This window comes from Mytilus californianus, unplaced genomic scaffold (assembly GCF_021869535.1).
Source record: "Mytilus californianus isolate M0D057914Y unplaced genomic scaffold, xbMytCali1.0.p SCAF_6, whole genome shotgun sequence".
Lineage (NCBI taxonomy): Eukaryota > Metazoa > Mollusca > Bivalvia > Mytilida > Mytilidae > Mytilus > Mytilus californianus.
In genome coordinates this window covers 96,230,653-96,253,743 of record NW_026262712.1, presented here as the reverse complement: position 1 = coordinate 96,253,743, position 23,091 = coordinate 96,230,653, and the positions used below count along the sequence as shown (strand labels likewise).

At 32.8% G+C, this 23,091-nt stretch overlaps 1 protein-coding gene and 1 long non-coding RNA gene across 2 annotated transcripts; both read left to right on the top strand.

The window, feature by feature from the left end:
- Nucleotides 1-10,769: 10,769 nt before the first annotated feature.
- LOC127706027 (uncharacterized) lies at nucleotides 10,770-12,888 on the top strand. The gene is made up of 3 exons (XR_007984155.1): nucleotides 10,770-10,883; nucleotides 11,788-11,904; nucleotides 12,536-12,888. It is a non-coding gene; the product is annotated as an uncharacterized LOC127706027 (long non-coding RNA).
- Nucleotides 12,889-18,863: 5,975 nt separating this feature from the next.
- On the top strand, nucleotides 18,864-21,397 carry LOC127706676 (uncharacterized). The gene is made up of 5 exons (XM_052211334.1): nucleotides 18,864-19,043; nucleotides 19,587-19,798; nucleotides 20,150-20,382; nucleotides 21,072-21,225; nucleotides 21,372-21,397. The coding sequence occupies exons 1-5, from the start codon at nucleotides 18,874-18,876 to the stop codon at nucleotides 21,395-21,397; spliced, it is 795 nt and encodes a 264-aa protein (XP_052067294.1). The 5' UTR covers nucleotides 18,864-18,873.
- Nucleotides 21,398-23,091: the final 1,694 nt, after the last annotated feature.

Here is a 23,091-nt window from a genome sequence, read left to right as displayed (position 1 = left end):
TTAATATTCCATTAGTTGATTCTGTAGTCATCTACTTCGATATCAACGATTACAAAGATTTTGATTCGATATCGATAATTTTAGTTTCGTCTGGTTTATCTGTTTTAGTTGTTGATATCGAAGATATCGATTTTAATTCACATTTCAAATTATTCTCAACTGATTTGATCTATTAATGTATTTACTGTTTGTGTGTCTGCTGCAGTTGTTGATATTGACGACAATAATTCGATATCAAATGTTCCAAGTTGTCATTTGCTGTAGTTGCAGATATAGAAACAAACATCTCCTTGTTAATCTGTTAAGATGTTAGATGCAACTATAGATTACCGTATACCCGTTAACAATGGTCAACACTCTTACAGAACAGTGAACTATAAAAGGCACTGAAAAACAAGATTTGAAAGAATTTAAACTAGAAAACCTACTGAATCTTTAATGAAGAAAAAACAATAAACGAAAGACAAAATGACAAACAGCATCGAGCGACTCTCACGTATGTGTCAGACTGTATTCAAGTTTGGAAAATGATTTTCATTAGGATGTAGTATATGTATGATAGTAAAAAAAAGATTACAGTTCAATCGTCATCTCCCCCAAACATTCGGTCTAAACTTAATTGAATTCGTCATCATCGATATCAGGTTTTGTCACTGGTATCGTCATCAATATCGGCATCTGGATATGCCATTAGTGTATAAATCCAAGAATAAATGGAGGCCGAATTATTACTTTTTTGATTAAGATTCTGTTATGCATTCAGCTTTGAATATATTGATTTTAGTAAATAAATGCATTGGTATAGCATATTGAAATTTGTTTTCCATTATAATTGATACATTTCATTTATAAATATTTTTCTTTTAGGATATCGAAGATATTGATTTTACTACGGATACAACATCATTAGCTGTATCATGGACCGGCTTTGCGCATCCCCACGAAAGTGTTAATTTTAGTGGTTGTATTGGGACAGTCCCGAAAAAGTGTGACGTTTCAATAAAGACAACTCTAACGGCATCATCATCCTTTTCTTTTAAAGGTCTTACTTTGATACCGTTTCAGGTATATCTATTTGAAAATCATTATACTGTATCTATGGAAACAATGATATCTCAACCATGATGAAGAGTTTTATAGATTTAATAAATGTCCTAAATATTGGTTGATTGATGGAATATTTGTGTTAACGCCACTTTTAACACTCTTGGCTATATCATGGCGGCCAGTTTTTATTGATTGAGAAACCGGAGAGAACCAACTATCTTTAACAGGAAAATTGACTTTTTTTAGTCATTTAAGATTTGTGTTCAACGCACCTGCCACAAACAGGTTCCTAATACACAACCTCATATACAGTAATATAAGAAATTTCGAACATTAATGGAAACAAATGATCACTGCAAACTTAAATATGTATCACAAATATTAAAAGAATAATATTTGTTACAGCAGATATACAGTAACGTGATGATTTTCATATTAAAAGTTGATAATTTGCATAAGTAATTCATCGATCACATTGCTGTAGGTTCATAGCAACATAAGCAGCTCACCTGCTTATACGCATTAAAGGTTTGCATGTTCAAATGTGACTGAGTAATAATGTTTTGTGTTGTAGATGTATTATGTTACACTAGAGGCACGCACTACAGCGGGAAGCGTTAACGTTAGTTCCGATGGTGTCAGAGTCCTTGATATTAATCAAAATCTAACGGGAATTAATGTTTGGGATGGCATCAATTGTACTGGTAAATTATTTCATGATTTCGGAAAACACCAAATCTTTATAATGAATTAATAAATGGTCCAGCACTCACCTGAATATAGATTTTGACAAATGGTTCATCAATGTTTCGTCGGAACCCTGAAACGGTGTATTAGTTTTTCAATTTCATCTGCTTTTATTCCCTAGAGGCGGACAAGGCTCACGAGAGGAATTTTCTAGAATTTAATACATTTTGTGTACTTCACAATTGTTGCATTTGTACTTGTTGCATCTATGCTGCATTTTATATATTAACTATTATCATAGCAAAGACTGTTCGGGTAGTAACAAAATTATTAGTTCGATTGAGGTGACATGTCTTCCAATTGACATTTGTTTTACACATTTGCATATAAAAACATTAAATCTCCTTGCAATAGTTTCTGTTTATTACTGTTTATTTGCACAAAAAGTAGAAATCATTTTATTGTGTTCATTTACCATCTTATATACATATAAAACAGAGCAATTTAATACGTTTATTTTGTTTTTTAATATTTCATTTGAGAATGTGTCTTCAAAGTGACATGTATGGTCCATTTTTAATTCTATATTTGCTAGATGCACCAGACCTTGAATACAGTCATCATAGCCAGGTATGCTTTATCGTTATAAATATTTTTGTTAAGATACGAATCATTGCGTACGTGTAGAAACAAATAAAACGTGTTTATATATGTCCTTTCTCATTTTCGAGCAAGCATTTATTTCTGTTCTTTCTTATTAGTTTCGTATTTCTAGAAAGGTCGCACTTACTCAGATGTCTTGTTGTTGTGTGCTTTTCTCGTATGTGGGAGGTCGTCAGTTCAATCCACGGCTAGGTCAACCAATACTTTAAAATTGGCATTTGCGGCTTCTCTGATCATGATCAGCACATGATATTAATGAGTGAGAGCAAACGTCTCATCTGCTAGAGTGATATTTCTACATGTGGATTTACAGCACCTTCGGAACAAACATTTGTTTCACTTCTGGAACTTTTAACAAATGGTTCCAAAGTATTAATTAGAAGCAATTCCTTCAAAAAATTTCACGAACTGCATCAATATTTGGTAATTAGATTCCGAATATCAGTTATGAATTTGTTTTTATAAAATAATTTAAAAAAAAATATTATGTCAATTTTTCCCTGTCAGCTGATGACCAAGACTATCATTCTATTTATAGGACACTCGACCTAAATGTGAAGAGGATATTGCCTTCCAAACATCCACGTCAACCATAAACGTATATTGGACTATACCAGCGGTGTACAATGACTATGAAAGGGATGCTTTTGTTAGATTAGAAGAAAGACTTGTTGGTGGTAAGTTTTAAACCTTTATAGCTTGCTGTTCGGTGTGAGCCAAGGCTCCGCGACCTATAATGGTTTACTTTAATAAATTTTGACTTGGATGGAGAGTTGTCTCATTGGCACTCATACCACATCTTCTTATATCTATAAAGCATTTGTTTGTAATTTTATGCAAAATGTAGAAAACTCATTGTAATGAAATAAACGCTTTGTAAATTTCGTACGTCCAAAGCTGGTTTCTAGATTCGTTTCACCAGGAACGCTGAAACTTTAACATTTGCAAGCCAGGGATGCAAAAATACGCCGAAACTGTAGGAGATATATGACAAAAAAAAACAGAATTGCCAATTCATCTAAGGTCAACTTTGCCTGAGGGAGTTGTAAACTTGGTTTCTTAATAATTCCCTTGTTCGCAAAATATGATTTTTTTATTCTTAAGAAAAAGTTCTTACTTCGAAAATCAGTGCCGATCAACTATTTTAAAACAGTTATGCTCCTTCGATATATATTCATTATATGGAAAATTGCTACATCTTTATCAAATTTGTATTAAAGGTTTATATCAGCAATATCTCTGAAAAGTTCGAAATATGAGCCGATCAAATTTCGAAAAAAAAGTTGGAAATAAATAGCATATGAAAATTTGAATGGTAAAAAGTAAAATAACTAAAAAAAAACGAAGCCCAAGCGCTTTTAAGCCTACTTTTCGCTAAGATATTTATTGAAAGTTTTAAAAACAAAACATATATATTTTTTTAGTTATTGCTAAATATTAAATATGTGCAACGCGAAGGAGAGTGCCATTGGAACTCTGTTCTTTCATGGTATTTAGTTGTAAAAGCGTGGTAAAGCGCGTGCAAGTTTTTAGTATAAAGCACTTCCGCACTTCATACAAAATATGATTCGATCAAAACTTCAAAACCCCAACTAAATTACAAAAAAGAAGCATTCAAATGGTGTGACGAAAGTAGCGTGCATAGCGGGAATTATTTACTATGGCAATGCACCTACCCATATTTATGGAATATGTTCCGAACGTCTGTAATAAATCGCCATACTTAAGTTCAAGTTAGTATATTTGGAACAAGTTAACAGGACAATTTCAGAATGAAGTTTACGATGGTTGGATCTTTAACAAAAAACCTATGCGAATATGTGATTTAATTTTCAAGTGTCTATATGTGCTGTTTGCTCTTGTTTGACATGATAAGCGTCTGTATTTGTTTCAGACGTGTGGATGCCATTTCAGCCATATAAATACGTCGGAAGACATCGACATGAAACATTAACTGAGTTAGATCTAAAACCAGGAAAATCATACAGAGCTGTTGTAAAGTTTTGTGCTGAGGATATATGCTTTCCTCCTGTGTATGGCACTGGTGTTACAATCATTGTGAATCCTCCGTCAACAGGGGATATCATTGTACAGATAAAAGATTCACCAAAGCATCAGGTATGATAACATTCAAACAAAATAAACATTACAAAAATAAATTTAAATGAACTTGTACGAGTTATAAAATTTACAGATATATATAAAATATTTCATTTTGATATTATATATTTTTCTAAACGAACAACTGCATTCGCATTGATTGATTATTCTTACTCTCTATTCTACTAAATTTAAATCATATCCGTATCCAAGCAGTAATTACTATACATAAGACAATCTGGACAGTAAATGTAAACTAGCAGCCGTTCTAAATCATTTTTTTTTTGTTACATAATATTGAATATAGGTTGTCGTGTGCACGTCAGTTTTTCTCGAAAAGCTGCAGATCAAAGATTTTGAGACGAAATGCATTAAACATTTGTAGAAAACATTGATATATATAATAATAAAAGTTATGGCAACATATTTACTTACCAAAGCGTATAGTTGTATGATCAAATTAATTTTGTTTTTCAAACAGATGTTTCTTTGGTTAAAAATATCATATCTAATTCTTTGCTGAATAGAAAATATTATTTTTCTTGCTTAGCTAATAGTCACATTTGAGAAGATGTATGACCCTGATATCGAAGACCATACAGAGGCACAAAATGTTGTTAACTTTTATGAGTGGGCGTTAGGAGATAATGTTGGTATACATACTGTTTGGAAATTTATTGACAACGAAACTACAGTAGACACGGACCACGTATGCTAGTTTTACGTATTTAATCTTATTCAATTCAATATTTTTTCTTTTTCAATATGAAAAAAAGAGCTTCAGTGTTCGTCCTTCAATTATCCAATACTACTACAGGCGGCCACTGACGAGTTATAGTTAGACAAATAATTGCATACTAAATAATAAGCATGACGTCTTTGACATTAATATAAGAAAAAGTAAATCTCCTATTTTTGACATGGGTTTACCGTTTTTCGTGTTGATAATTGTGTTAAAATTCAAATGAACTTTTTTTTTAAATTATTAGGTGCAATTCATTATACCATTGAACAATAGTTTGGATTATTCCAAATGTCGTAAACTAAACATTAGAGGTTACAATAAGGCTGGTGTAGGGTCCACAATTTCCAAGGAGATTAAAACATGCTATGTACAAAACAGCAATTCGCTTATCATTCCAAATATGGTTATTGATGCCGTGGGACTTCAGGAAAAAACTATGGGTGAGAGTTAATGTCAAAATTGATGGAACAATACGTCACCTGGCTACTAAACTATATATATATAAATATTTATGCATATATAATTAGGATACAAATTTATAACTATATTTTAACCTAATGCAACTGAAAACTGAAAACTAAATATTTTACTATCACAAATAAAATTTACCTAACTACTTATTAATGAGTATATGATGTCGTTCAATTGCCTTCAAATAGTTTATTTATCAACAAAAATGTGAAGGCATAAAAATACAAAAGCAGTTATATAAAAAAAACCTGAAAAAAGTACACGATAACAAATTCTAGAGATTGTGCAAAATATATTCCACTGTAGCTGCTCGTTATGTACAACACAAATGTCTTGGTAGGGAAGCTTATTTTACTCCTTCATATTTTTACTGACATTATATCTATGATATTGCGTGGTTTATGTGTGCAGTGGAAGCTGTTGTTTACTCATTAATATTTTAATACAACACACCGTTCTAAAAGTTTAGTAATTAAAACATCGCAGCGGATATGAAAAATTGTAGAATCCAGATTCATCTGTATGATAGGTATTTCACGTTTTAAGCGTTCAATGAAGGCTATTTATCATTTTAGATGGAAGCATACATGATGGATATGGGCATGATATCTATCTAGAGGAGAATGGTCGTTGGGAAGAAACTGATGTCGACTACACACCATACAAGAACATCATTTCAGCAGCTTGGCCCTTAATCCGTCATAAGAACTATACGTGGGCTGTCATCGATGCTGAGACGTTAGATGTAACAAGTTATTACAAAGATGAGGATACGCTACTATTGAAAGATCCATGTTCACATCCTGATGCTATTAAGTGTGGAGTTACAGGTAATTTATTTTGAAAGGGTTATATTGTTGATTTTGATGTTGAATCAAAATTAAACATAAGTTGGTAAATAAAGACAAGCGTATCCCATTTCAATGATTTCAGACTATTGATTGTTTTATTTGCAAAAGTCATTAAATCAGAGAGGAACATATTTTGAAAGGCAGTCACCGATCATGTGCATGGTCTGTTAAAAACTCGGAGTTTATATATCATACGAAAAATGTCTGTAAATAGAATGAATTTTTAAATTGTCCTATTGCGCATTCCTGTGAGATATTTCACTTCTTAAGACAAGATTTACAAGTCTGTGCTCCGGGAAAAGACATAATTACCCTCATCGGTTCTTTTATGGAATATAAATTAATTTTGTTGAATTAACAAAGTTGACAGTCAATAGACTGTGAAAATGACTTACAATGTCATAAATTACAGACAAAGAATATGTGAATGCGATATTCGATACAAATGAGGAACTAGAACACGGTAAACGATATATCATGTGCATTTATGCCCCTCGAAAGGAGATAAAGTATGAAAAGTGGACAGAAGTGTTAGATGAAATAAAGTCTTGCAGTGATGGAGTCACTGTTGATTTAACACCACCTACACCAGGTCACGTGTGGATTGGAATTGACCCAAAAAATAAATACCAAGTAAGAGTCATATATAAACCTCTATTATAATGTTGCAACAGGAACAGTACGTAATATAACCCTTAAAAAATACTGGTACGTTTTATCAAATATCTTCATAAATATATTTTAATATTTTAAGTAACAAATATTATATTACTTCTGTTTAAAAAATTTAAACAACACGTTATAAATTTCATGCGTCCGAAACGGTTTTCTGGATTTACCTTCATCAGGAAATATTCATCTTAGAAGGGATTAAAAAGCATTTATGAAACTTGCTAAAACAAACGTAGTATTGATTTAAACAATTTGTTCCTTTAACTGAGGTTTATCCCCCTTAATTCCAGATTTAGAATAGAGAATGGAATCGGGGAATGTGTCAAAGAGACAACATCCCGACCAAAGAGCAGAAAACAGCCCAAGGCCAACAATGGGTCTTCAACACTGAAAAAAATATCCCACACCTGGAGGAGGGGTTCAGCTGGCCACTTAACAATAATGTATAATAGTTCAGCGAAATGGACGCCACACTAAACTCCGGAATATACAAATGAACCAAGATTAAAAAATAACACACACAAAACTAACAAGGGCTAGAGGTTCCTGAATTGGGAGGTACAGGCGCACAAATGCGGCGGAGTTAAACATGTTTTGTGAGATCTCAACTCTCCCCTATACCTCTAGCCAATTTGGAATAAACAAACACACAGCAATACATACAGTAAAACTCAGTTTAAAAGAAGTCCGAGTTCGATGTTAGATCAGGTAACAGAAGAAATTAAGCAACATGACAATGATAAACATGAATTAACAAAGAACTACTAGCAGTTACTGACATGCCAGTTCAATATTTCAATGTAACTGATTAAAAGAGTATCATATGAAAATCAACAACAATCCCTCTTGTTAGGGGTTTAGTTTATGTGTTTGTTTTTATAGTGATTAGGATTATAGCACAATGTTGACTGCTGAACCCCTATTTTTGACATTTTTACCAATTATGTCTGTTTGTTTTGTTAACTTATTGTTGTCAATATAATGAAATTTTATGCGACTGTCATACAAGTGAGAGGTTTACCTAGCTATAAAACCAGGTTTAATCCACCATTTTCTCCATAAAGAATGCCTGTACAAGTTCAGGAATATGACAGTTGTTTTCCATTCGTTTTAATGTGTTTGAGTTTTTGATTTTGCCATTTGATAAGGGACTTTCCGTTTAGAATTTTCCTTGGAGTTCGGTATTTTTGTTATTTTACCTTTTAGTATCATTTAATTCCGAAAAATGCCACCTTTAATGACTTGACAACAGTATCATAAATATATCCCTTGTGATTGTGAATAAACCTATTTAAAAGGTTTGGTTAGCTTTTGGATGAATGACGACATTTTTGTGCTTAGTATAGAATATTACCATAACAGATAGGTTGTAAAATACCTGAACGTATAAGATGTCTGCACGTTGATTTACGTTTACAAATGATGACCTTTGTAGCGATGATAAAATTTAGTAGAAGTTTTGACAAGATATCGAAAACCCTGGTTTAATAACTTTTCAGTAATACAGGAAGAGGCAGTGTTCATCGTTAGATTTATCTTTATTTAACCTAAGTTCAACAGGATAAATCTTGTTAGTGTACATACTGCAATCGTCATTATTGAGAGCCAAAATATCATTTAAATATTTAGAACTGTTATTAAATTTTTGTACCGGATGTTGTTTCCATTGGTCTTTGCTGATTTTAGATTCGTAACAATACAGAAACAGGTCCGAAATAAGCGTTGAACAGTAAGTTTCCATTTGAATTCCGATAACTTGGCGATATATGGAATCTCCTAGCGAACAAAAATGTTATCTAGTAAAAATTCAAAGTGCAGTTACCATATTGAAGCAGATCCAATTTTCATTTCATTTGTTTGTTGTTAATAAAAAATTACTTTAAAGAGTTTTAACATATATTTTTACATTCTGACTTTTTAAATTCCCATCTAGTTATACTTTGTTCCGTACGGTATAATGTCTTTGACCCGTCCGTCCGTCCGTCCGTCTGTCTGTCAGTCAGTCCTAATCTTGTCATCGCAACTCCTCTGAAACCACACAACAGAATTTCATGAAACTTTGTAGATGATAAGGACATACTATGTAGATGTGCATATTAACAGATAATTTTTATTATTAAACTTGTTTTCTTAGAGTTTTGCCCCCTTTTACAATGTAACTTAGAATTTTGACTTAAATATACCACTGCAACAGTTTGTCAACGCAACTTCTCTAAATCCACATAACAGAATTGTATGAAATTTTGTTGATAATAAGGACATAATATGTAGATGTGCATATTAACAAGACTTTTTTATCAGCTGACTTTTGTAGGAATTATGAGTCTTTGAACTTAGGAATCTGTTAAAATTCTGTTTGCCCAGTGACAATGTGAGGGCGATGGGTATGTGAGCATGCTAACTCAGGTTCTTTAATTAGATATGTGAAGTTTTTCTTAATGAGATTATTGGGCAAAGTAGTATAAAGGGTAAAAAATTCAAAAAAAAAAAAGACCAGATGCGAAAGCACCAATATGTGCATGCAACTAATAAGTACTAACAACAAATTTTGCATCCCAAAAGTAATTAATTCCACTATTTTCGTAGACCTTAGTTGAAAAATGTATTACCAGGTTTTTGATTTTACCAAGTGTACTACAAAGTAGAATAGATAGTTAAGTAGTGGAACCATGGCTTAAAAACGAAATAAAACTATCTTTGTAAGGTGTTTCGTGCAGCTTCGGAAGCCAGTACATAGTTTGAGCTTTCATGTTATTCGTTTATGTTGTAAAGAGGTAGCAAAAAGTTTAACGATGTCATTTTCCGAAAATTGAGTCAGTTATATACATTTGTGATTTCCTTTTGCAGAACCTCAATATAGAATTTACGTCAAACAATAATGATATTATTGGCAGCCTTATCAGCCGGACAAAAACAAATTCCTTGTCGATTTCTTTAAGCTTATGTTTGATACTAGAAATAGGACTATTATGGTTGTTAGAAGAAAAATGTCCTTTAAAATGTTTAATACGAATATCAACTATTGCATTATCGAATTGAAAAAAGAATCTAATTATTTTTTGACAGCTTTATCTCGATTTATCCATGTTTTACAGTAAGTATGGAGTGAGTCGTGAATGATGTTACTACACACATTCCACTTCATGATTGACGGAGGACGATATCTATGTCCTTTTCTAAGGAATGATTCTACTCTCGGTTCTGTACTATGTTAAGGTCTCCTGTTATAGTATGGGAACTGGGGCCATAAGTGTATTTTTAATTACTGCAAGTTCATGACGTAGGTGTGTTGTCACTGATATAAACATATGTACATATCCGCTAAATTCAAAAAAAATTTTCCGGGTGGATTTTTGTAAACATAATAAATAAGAGGGTGCTGAGTATTATCAAAATAACCAGGAATTTGTTCGTATACAGCATTATCATTAAGAATACCGGCAATGGCCTATTAATGCTAGTATTTATATTGACAAGAATAAGTTTGGTGATAGCTGCAGAAATATATAAGATGAAAAGCTTCTATAACACGTTTTTTTAGTCTTCCTCATCCGAGATATTCGTCAGCTGGGATTCGTTTACCGATGTAGAGGAGTATAGAAAAACTGTGCATTCGTCAGGCATAAAAGAATATGAACTTGGAATAGGTAAGATTTTTTCAAATATGAAAACTAAAAACAAAACCCTTGCATAACTTAAAAATCTTGATTGTAGTTCAATGTATATAGCATGAATACTTGTATTATGAAATGTTTGGATAAAATATTATTTTGAGCAAGGCTGCAGTTATGTATGTCAAGTCCCATGCTTTTTACCAAAAAAAATCAGTATTGATAGTTTTTGACGACTTCTATAATTTTGTTTTATTAACTGTTGCTTGTTTTCTTGTCGTTTTTCGTTTTTTGTCAAGGCATTGTCAGTTGTTTTCGACTTTCAATATCACTTTGGTATCTTTCGCCTCTATTTTGCACGCATTAACTTTTATATATTTGGTAGATGAAAATGATATTTCGTCAATAACTGAATATAGATAAACTTATCATAAATACCAGGATTAAAATTTTGTACGCCAGACGCGCGTTTCGACTACAAAAGACACATGAGTGACGCTCAAATCAAAAACGTTAAAAAGGCCAAAATAAAGTTCGAAGTTGACGTGCATTGAGAATCCAAAAGTTCGAAATGTTTTGCCAAATACAGCTAAAGTAATCTATTCCTGGGGGTAGAAAATCCTTAGTATTTTCAAAAAAAATAAAAATTTTGTAAACAGTTAATTTATAATTATGACCATATAAATGATAATTCATGTCAACACAGAAGTCCTGATTACTGGGCTGGTGATACCCAAAGGGAGGAAACCTTCACCAGCAGAGGTATCGACCCATTTTCTCATCAATAGATACCAGCGTTAATATTGTGTACGCCAGATCTTTCAGCATTTTGGTTTTAGTCTGATTAAAATTTCGTAAAATATAATAAATGTGTTGGAATAAAATAATTGCGAAAACAAGTTTTTTTTTTATTTACACGATTTCGGATTATACTTTTCAGGATCTACAATGGGAGGAACAGACATATATTCATATACAAAAGTTGGACTTGTAAATCATTACACAGTACATGGTTTGCGATTACAAAATGGACATGAATACTATGCAACTATAAGAGGTATTAAATCTTGAACATTTTACAGCGAATTCATTGCAGTAACATACATATAAAAACAGATATATTCACTAAAAAACTAATGAGTGCTTAAATATCTCCATTGAACTTGAAATACATTGTATTAAGGATGCTACTGAAGCTAGAAGTATGCTTCATTTCTTGACCTTTTCTTAATATCGAAGCAGATAGACGAATTCAAACTAGAATATATGACAGTAGTGATTGGTTTCAACTTTCCAATTGTAAACTTCCCATTATGCAGCAGTAATATACCCCTCTTTCCACTTTCCATTTGTAAGACGTCTATAATTACATATCCCAATTTGTACGTTTGCCATCACGAATTTGTTGAACAGTTGCGATTTGTCTGTGTCTCAACTCGCAAGCGACATATTTTTGTGGTCTCTGACCTTTAAATACCAATATCGTCGTGTGGTCTGTTAACACCCTGATTGTGTCAAATTCTCCATTATGACGTTTTGAAAGAATGAATGTAGACACATCGACTAACCAAGTTTGCTTTTGAGCACATGGGATTCCTTTCGTTTTGTAAATTACTTTGATTTGCGTTATCCTCTGAATTTATGAGGTTTTGAACATCGGTTAAACTACTGTTGCTTTTAATTCATAGCGTTGGATTTTGCAAAACGAAGTGCCACAGCAAATTCACATCCAGTAAAGATTGATGGCACACCACCAGAAAAATCTGATCGGCCAATAACTATAGAAGGACGTCATTTATCAGATATCAGTGAAATAAATGCATGGTTTGTATACATGTTTAATATATTAATTAATGAACGTTTTTCCTCGACCAAACTGCGGCTGAACGTCGATGATATAGCGATTCATAAACTAAAAGGGAGCAAAAATTCGCTAACAATTAAAAAGTGTGTACACCATGTTTCCAAAAATGAATCAAGAATAAATAACAGATTCACTGTCAAAGATTTGCCATAATCAGCAATGACCCTTGAAGGACAAACGGCATAACTCTGGATAGTGGAACATTTTAATATTCTATGAAAGCTAACCGGGATTTGTATTGTAAACATATTCACTCTGAATTTGAAATATGACAAAAAAATAACATATTCTTCCTGTAAAAAAAATCAATATAAATCATAACAAATGTATCATCTTTTTTATTTATCAACTAAGATTTTCTTTCATATTGTACACAAAGCTGGAGAGATGTGTTCCTAGATAAGGAGAGTGGGATTGACCATTACTTATGGTCGATAGGATCCCATCCTGGATATGATGATATCATATCATTTACAAAGATTTTGTTAGACTGTGGTGTGTCAGCTGAAGATACAACAATTGATATTCACGAAGGTCATGCCTACTTCATCACAGTTAAGGTAAAAGGGAATATACAACTTAATATGGATGAAATGAAAAGTGAATATAATTTCACAATTCATCGCAGCTGATACATGTGATAGTATTATTGAATTAATTTTGTAATGAGTACGTTTGTCAATTGCCTGAGCTATCTTAAATTCAAACGTATGTTATCGATTTCTGTGCAATTGACACATGTTTTTAGAACAACCTCCAACAGGTATCACCTTGACATAAGATCTAAAAAACAATATATTTAAACTTCTAAGGAGCAATTAACACAGAAAATCTAAAAAAACAGCTTAACTTTTTTTAGATACACTTTGTCTGAATGCTTAGCTACCTTTCTTTTTTGTACATTTATATATAGTACTGCAACCAGAGTTCATTTTTTAAAACTTTAATGTTCCGGAAGAACACACACCTAAATTATATATCGATGGAAAGAGGAAAACGTGTACAATAAGAAAAGTTTGGTCGTAAAAATCACATTTTTGTGAAATTTGGGTCAAAGGTCAGGCCTAAAAATATCAATATTTCAACCACAAGGACACAAATGAGAAATTTTCTTATATTTATTCATTAGAATGCTACAAAAACGGTTCAACCATAAGCATATGCTGTGAAGTATGTTAAAACGACAAATTTGACTATTTATTTGAAGAGCTGCCATTACAAAATGGCGTTGATCTGGATCCTTCTGATTTTTTTCCATTTCTGACATAGCAAAAGTAGGAGTGGCCTTGACCTTTTCACATCCATTAACTTTCATATTGCTTATAATTTTTTCACTACAGTATATTACAAAATTTTTTCTGAACTATAAAACAACAGTTTATCAAATTATTTCAATATTTTTTCTATCTTTGAAAAAAACAAAATTCAAGCGCTGAAACAGTGTTTTTAATTTTGCATCTAAAAGGTTGTGTTAATTTGGGAAAATTAATAATTATTTATACATATTATTGTGTATTTGCAAAGTCCGGACATATCAGTTATAACACCAAAAATAGCATAGTCAACCGAGGCGAATGCAAGGTTTAAAAAAAATCATAAGTGTGACTTGCATTAATTTAGCGGTTGGTTGAGTGTAAAACAAACTCAATTTGGTGCATGAACATCTTAGCGGGATTATCCTGGTAAAAAAGTGTAGACTCATCAATTTTTTATGGAAGTAATGGAAAATATAATGTAATGCCAATTTGCTAATGTTGTAATTTAAAATCGGTCAAGACCCTTATATAACTTGCCTTTTTAAAGCTACATGCAATAGCTCTAGTCTTCATTAAATAGGGATATGAATCAATCTCTTCGTCATCGTATGCGGATTCAGTACGCGTATTAGCATTACAACATACTTCCCTTTCTTGACACAAACAAGTTCGGTGCAGGGCAGAGTTTGTTCAAAGCAAACACAGCTTTTGAGCACAAAGATTTACCTTTGCAAGTACAAAGATAATCTTGTAAGTATTCTGATGTCATGTGTCCCTTGAAAAATGTCGGGGTTTATCCTTTTTTGTCTTCCAGGCCAAAAATCTAACCCTGAAGTCAAAAAGAGTTTCTATATCCGGTCTAAAATGGAATAACTTGATGGTAAAACGTTTCCGACTAAACATGAAAATTTCCGATATATTTTGACATGGACCACAAAATTTTCAAAGGAATCTCTGATGTGTTTTCATTTTTTTCAGCACAATTTGAAATGTTTTTGAAAGCATTCGAAACGCGAACAGGACCTCTCTTACCTTTGGTATAATGAAACAGTCGACAACGATGATGCACTGTCAGTCAGTTGAAAAGTGTTATCTTGACCTCTCTTCACTTTCATCTGACGCAAACTGGAATCAATTGTGGAATGACAAACCTGAAAGTCTGCTCGTGCCATGGAATGAAACGTTCCTTACTATCAATTGTCTCCGTGTTGAGGCCTATATTGTCGGCACCTTTTTGTATCAAACACTCCCCTTGGTGTTTTGAAACAATGCCATTTAGAGCGTAAATACCGTCTTGATTCGGTCAAACTCATGCATGGCAATGCTTGTCAGGTATAGTCTTACCTCTGCATAGGAAACACAAAAGCCATGCGAGGACAGAGTTTCTATCAATGTTCGTGACCCATATTGCCATATTTATTATATAACTGCACGGCCAATCCCAAATGTAATGAGGCGAATGTTGATTTTGCTACAAAAACGATTGATTTTGTAATAGCCATACATGCGGGCATCTTTTTCATGGAAGGACCCGACTAGGACAGAGCTCCTAAGAGCGCTAGCGGCAGAGTGAAGTAATTGTTCCTCTTTTAATGTATCCTTGATATCTTCAGACACACCTTGGTGTAATTCTGGAAGTCTTAACATAAACTTCATTTTTTTCGGCAGCAGATATGGCATCCCCTATAGTGAGCTCAGAGCTAAACTATATATTTGAAATCCCTTGTCCCGCTGTGTCTGAATTGTATAATGTGTCATAATAACTACTTACTTAGTAATTTGTTCTGGAGTTTGGCAGTTGGGTAAGCATCAGAGACATTCTTGGGTAAAAGTAATCGGTATATGTCGAGGATGTGCTACATGAGAAAGGCCTTTTTCTGGATGAACATAATATATCATTAACAATCGTTATCAATGAATTGAAAGCAAGTTCATATTCTAATTCTTTAGTAACTGTTATACCTGATTACACAGGTGTTGACTTCAATAAATACTTGGAAATGCATGCTGAAAGGTAAACTGCATTTGAAAATAAATCTGTACTCGTTATTATCTTTACCATGGATAAATGATTACTCACATAAGCACACCTCAAAAGACTGTCAACACGTTCAGGCTACTCAATTTTGTGTTGTTTTCTGTCCTTTTAAAAAGTTTAGCTTTTACACAAAAAAAAATGTTTTCATATCCAAACTACAAGTAGGAAACTATGCGCGAGATCGTATAAAAGTGTCAGGTTGTGAGGATACATGTAGATCACATTGATCACATATTTGGCTTTCTGTTGTTATAATTTGAAGACGCTACCATTTTGCCTTCTGGTGTAAGTCTTATAACATCACTAATGATTCACAACTCTTTCGTCCAAAGAAAGCAGACGATCAAGAGAAGTTAGTTGTAACATTACCTTGTCACACACCAAATCTCTGCGAAACTTCAATAGTACTTTTTTTTCCAGACCGCTTGCATGCATATTAGTTGCCCTGAGGTTGAACATTGACATCCAATGTATTTTTTCCACACACTATCAAGCCTTCTCCTTTTGGGACTTGTATGAGTAAACTTTTTAGGACTTCCACAACTAGTCATTATCTTTATAAAAAGTCAAAATTCTATTAACAAAAAATTAACTTATTTACAGAAAGAACTACTATATATATAATCAAATCACACTTCAAAAACTCCAAATTAATTAGCTTATCCAAGAAAATGTACATAATCACATGGAAACTATCAAATTCATTGTGAAGACAAAAATAAATGATGGAGCTGATTGACGGATATGAAATTTCCGTAATAAAAAAAGGTATAAATGATGTTTTTATTTTTGAGATTTTGACAAAATTAATTGGAATTTGCCCAACAAAATTTGCATGCAGTATCGCAATAATATATTGTGTACTCTCAAATGTCAAAAACTGTTTTTGAATCATATGTTTTTCTCGTTTTCAAAGAAAAATGCGTGAAATTTCCATCTAAAAAACTGCTAAATTTAAGTTTGAAAGTTTTACTCGGGGATGGTATTATATTTATGTCTCTATCATTCCGATGATCCTTGATGATATGTGCCTCGAAAATATTTACGAAAAGAGCCGGAAATTTAACAAAATAATTTTGTTTTTGGATTTTAAGGTGACTACCAAAAACCGTAAATTGAGTGGTGCCCCATTAAAGGGCTAAAATACAAAAATGTGACCAAAAATTTTTTTTACGACCAGACAGAAATTAAATATAGATTTAATTCTATCATTTAAAACAATTTTCAGCTGTGTGTTATTCCGGAACATTAAGCTCGTTAACTGAACGTCTTTTCGAGGTCAGTTGCAGTACTAATAGCTCGTGAACAAGACATTTTCAAACAAAATGTTATGTTTAACATTGCAACCAAAGTATTAGCTACTGTTTGATGGCACATGTTTTGTCAGGGAACAGACAACCCACCAGTCGCGGTTCCGACCAACAGGTGGGAGATACCCAACATAATTTGTTCAAACGAATATCAAATTCGGCAAATTACGTTATAACCTTTTGGTCAATTTTCATGGTTATAACTTTGCTTTGACTAGTATATGGTAATTGTCCTAAGAAGGAATATGCATTCTTAGCAAGATATGCCTGTTATGTTAATTTGCGAAACACCTTGTATCACTTCATTTAGAGTTAATGTGATTTCTATTTTCGTTTTGTTTTTATTTGTATTTTCTTAATTGATGAAGAAACAGTATATTTCGGATAGTGCATAGACAATTGGGTATTGATAAAATAATTCTTCACTTGACACTGGTTTATTTAATCACCTGGAAATAGCAAGAGGACCTAATCTTTAAAATTCTCTACTCTGTCAAAGTATTCAGAAGAAATTACGAATTCGACTTTTTATCGATGACAATAATGCTTTTTATAACGTATTATTATTTGATTTATAAAACTGATTTCTGAATTTATTTATTTTCAAAGATTTTTATTGAAAAGAAATAATTCAACAAGCAAAAATTCCATTTTGAATAATCTTCGCCTTATTAAACTTAACTATAAGAATTTACTTTATTCAGTTTTGCTTTTTTATTCTCAAAGGCAGTTAATAGAGCTAATCTAGTCAGTACTGCTTCCTCTTGGGCTTACATATATGACATGTCGCCTCCAGTTGCTGGTCATGTATACGATGGTAGTCAAGAAGCTGCTGCTTCTTATATGAAAGATCTAGATTACCAAACAGATGCGAAGACCCTATCTGCTTACTGGGAAGGATTTCATGATCCACATTCTATTATCAAGTCATATTATGTCAGCATTGGAACTTGCCTTAAGTGTGAAGATGTATTAGTCAATCAGGATATAGGAATATCCTATAGTAAGTTTTTTTTATGTCATTTAGACAATGCCTTTGTGGTTGTGTTGCTTGTACTAAACAGAATTGAAGCTTCTATAACTTGAAAGATACAGGTCAACTGTCTCATTGAAGGATCAACGATTAAAATGTATTTAACAGCTTTATAAAAATATTAGACAACAGCCTTAGAGGCAGCCATTTATTGGTCAAGGGAATCGCAATGGTCAATGAATACAACGATATAAAGAAGATATGTCTGACAATTTTTAAACAAAAAGACATAACCACAACAGTCGGTTCGTATCTAAAATTGACGTAATATGTAACATTTGCTCAGATGTTTTATGAAGATTAATATGAGCAACTGTTGTATAATGCTTTTCATGAAAACAACTTTTTTATTATAACAAATGATATCCGATAAAAATGTTTTTTCAAAGATGAGTTGCACATCGTTGATAAATTCAAATGTGGCGACATAAATTTGTAATGCCTACTCCTATTATGTTATATTATTTTTGATTGTATCTGATCTTTAAAATCAGTTGTATTTTGTCAGATTTTACCCTCTGTCATATGCATTTGGGATCTGGTATACGATACTATACAACAATCACAGCATGTAATACCGTAGACTTGTGTACATCTGTCACGTCAGATGGTGTTATTATTGACAAAAGTCCACCAACACAAGGAATAGTACTAGATGGTGTAGATTTGCATGACTTGGAATATCAGTCATTAAGGTCAGTCAGATGAACAGAAGGATTTTCAAAAGAATTGTTTTATATAGTTTTTCAAAGTAGATCATTATGTATATTTAAATAGTTTGCATATGGTCCGAACTACATACCATTGTTATTCTGTTTTGATATGTTACACATGAACATTCAGATAGTGCATTACAATTGATACTCTTTTCCCGAGGGTATCACTCATAAAGTAGTCAACACTTCTGTGTTGACATGAATTATCATTAATATGGTCATAATCATAAGTTGCCTGTTCATAAAACTTTGAAGATTTCGAAATACTCAGGATTTTCTACCCCAGGGATAGATTACCTTAGCTGTGTTTAGAAAAACCTTTCGGAAATGTAGGTCTTCAATGCTCTGCAACTTCGTTCTTTATTTGGCCTTTTTGACTTTTTGATTCGAGCGTCACTAATGAGTCTTTATAGACGAAACGCGCGTCTGGCGTACAAAATTTTAATCATTTCACTTATGATGAGTTTATTTATAATCCCCAGTTTTACAAGCAGTACTTTCTTTCTTATCTATTTCACACAGAAATTACATTTCTGCAAAATGGTATGGATTTACGGATCCACAATCAGGTATCGACAGATTTGTATGGCGAGTCGGAACAAAACCAGGATCAGATGATATTGTAAAATCCACACATTTACCACGCTCTGATGTCTTGGTGGAACCAGATTTACTTCACAAACTTCCAACAGGACAGCGTATTTATGTAACGATAAAAGCTTATAATAAAGCAGGTATATAATGTATATTTATGTAATTTTCTGTAAAAATGATTTATACAACATTCTTATCCCCAAAAAAATACAAAACATCATTGTGTACAATAGGTCAAAATGTGGTTTGTGCTTTAATATATTAAATATGATTACAAATAAAACAATTCATTTGAATCTTATTTTCTTTCTTATTATTTTCTTATTCAGAAAACAAACTATAGCACTTGATGTAAAGATGACGGTGAAAATGTTTCTTTTCTGAGACATGCAATATGTGTTCATTTACTTTTCGTACTCTATGCATTCTGAATTGTTGTTTGGTAAGTTTATTTAAAAATGATTAACGAAATATTACCGTTTGATTTGCAGGACTAAGTACAGAAGCAAATTCAAACGGTTTCTTCATCGACGACACACCACCGTTAATAAAGGTTAAACCTTACTTGTCAACATATTTAGGTTCAATAAAAGACAATTCTGTAGTATTCAGAGGTACCATACAAATGCATTGGGAGGTAGAAGACAAAGAATCGTTTATACAGCGTCAGTACCTCTCCATTGCATCACACAAAGGAGGGGAATTCAATACATCTTCCACTGAGGTAATTATATAATTAAGAGAAACGTATTTTTAGGCAACAGACGTCTTAAGCTTGGATTTTTCAAGCTTTTCATTAGTGCTATATTCTTCAAACAGGAAATTAATAAAAAAAAAAAGTAGTGTGATCACATTTAACAGTTGAACTAAGAATTTCATATCACTTATAAATAATGACCGAATGCGTTCTTTTTATAAACAAAGAGTCGGAAGATACAAATGGGACATTTATAGCTCATAAATCGAACAGCGAATGAAAACACCATGACAAAACGAAAGACGGCGAAAAGACGAACAAGTCCGCAAAACAATACAGAGAAGACTAAAGTGGATAACTTGAACCCCCCCCCCCCCCCAAAAAAAAAAGGGGAGATCTTAGGTGCTCCAAAAGAGAAGCAGATCTTACTCCCGTAGTGGAACCCGCCATGTTGTTTGTGGTAAGTTCACATTCGGTGACAAGTCTCATTTGGTGATGTCGCAATTGTGGAAAGAAGGACTGCATTGTAGTGACAACAAGTGGCACATATCCATGATCGTATGTGAAAATATGTAATAACGTTTAAATTTTACGTGAAATTAAATCTTCAGTGTTGGAGTCCTGTTTAAATGAAAACAAAAGATTTATCTGATTAATAAGTTTTACCAAAGAAACAAATTATTAAAAATAATCTCCATTTTGTTTTATTTTTGTAGTTAAATGGCATTGTTAGAGAGTATACATTTTCACAACTTGATTTACATGATGGTGGTAATTATACGGTAAAACTCATCGTTTGTAATGGTGCCAAAATATGTGTTGAAGCCGAATCAAAAGGGATTCTGATTGACAGTTCTACACCAACTCCTGGTAATTTAAACATGTTAAAGAAGCTTTCTGATCTGTATTTGAACCGTAAGCGTAAAGTTCAATGTCGTTCTCAACTTAATATATTTTGCCTCAACGTATACATACAATCTGGTAACCTCGTTTAAAAATTTTGTATACATTTATAGCGAGATATTCAATCATGTTGTTATGACAGATTACACTAAAAACCAAGGAATATTTCGCATACAAATATAGTTCATAAGGATTCCCAAATTCGCGGCCATATACTCGTGTTATTTATTTACAATGATTGTTTAACATTATCAGTGTGTTATGTTTCTATCTTATACAATTTGAATGCTGACTCTGTTTTGCTTCATGCTAGTAATTAAAACTCATTATTCGTTTCTTCCAAAAATAGACGGAATTTAAAGTATATTAAATGCTCACTTGTTTTGCTAGGCATGTTTGCAATACAAACTGATCATGCAGCAAATCTGCATCGCCATGTCGATGGCTGGATGACTTGGTCAAAGTATAAGCTTTGGTTGTCATGGTTAGGGTTCACAGATCTTCATACTGGAATAGACAAGTACTTTGTATCCCTTGGCAGCAAGTATATGACAGATGATTTTAATAAGGTAACAGCTAATTTTCAATATTGTGGACATTTTATATCAACTCTAAGATATTCTGAGGTATTAATACACTATAATTTGAATAAAATGCAATTTGATAGTATGCACTAATTAACATAAGGGTACAGTACTATTTTTCATCAACGCAGACACTATCTGAAGACCATTCTAGCAAAAGAATGCCTTTAAGATGGCAACACCTTACGGAATTTTAGGTCACTAATACCATTCAATTTCGGACTTTATTTGGCCTCTTTATATTTTTTGATTCGAGCGTCACTGATCTGTCTTTTGTCGACGAAACGCACGTCAGGTGGTCAAAATATTAAGCCTGGTATCTATGATGAGTTGATTTAATTTGAAAGAGCTTTGTGATGTCCACCTATTCTTGAATAAAATATTTAAATTTTAGATATCTGGTTCACCACAAGAATTTCAGCATAATCAGTCGGGGGTCGACAAGTTTGATGAAGGATTTGTCCAGACATTTGAAGTAGATACAAAAAACTTGGCAAAGTTTGAACACGTGTTTGTAAGCGTCTGGGCAGTAAATCAGGTAAGATGTGTTCATCTTAAATCATTACAGGTTTAACAAGTAACTGTTTGACAAAAAAAAAATGTCACGGGGCGTTTAATTCCATTTACAATAACCCCATCAAAGCGAGGATGAAAGATTTTCGGTAAGTTCGGATGCTGCCCTAACAGTTTCTTAAATATTTTTTATAACTTTAAGGGGCAAGCTGTGTCCTCTCCCGCCGTAACCAGCCCCCATAACTCCATAGCTAAACGTAAAAAACAAGGAAGTCAACAGTTCACAAAGCATATTGGACAGAAACTGACGACTTAGCAGTAGGAACGCTACCAATCATAGATGAACTCAAAGCTCTGAAAAAGGAGGCAATGATTGTTCCACAAGATGCAATCATCGTATTTCTTAGCTATAGGTAAAGTGAAACATTCCGGAGACAAATTACATTCAGTGATGTCAAAAGCGACTACAGAAAAATGCCATTTTGGATACGACAAATAAAACATATCGTTAGTTTCCGTTGCACAGATATTTCAACGGAATAGCAAATGCTCCTGTCAAACTTTTCTAATTAAAGATAGAATCTAGTGCTGTAAAATTAGTACCGTCATGTTACTTTATCTACATCACCATGACTAAAACCATGCTCACCATTGAAGTAGTTTCCTTGTAAAAAGCAACTACGAATAAAGGAAACCAAGATAGACTTCTTTAGTCGTAGTTTTTGTGTTATTAAAA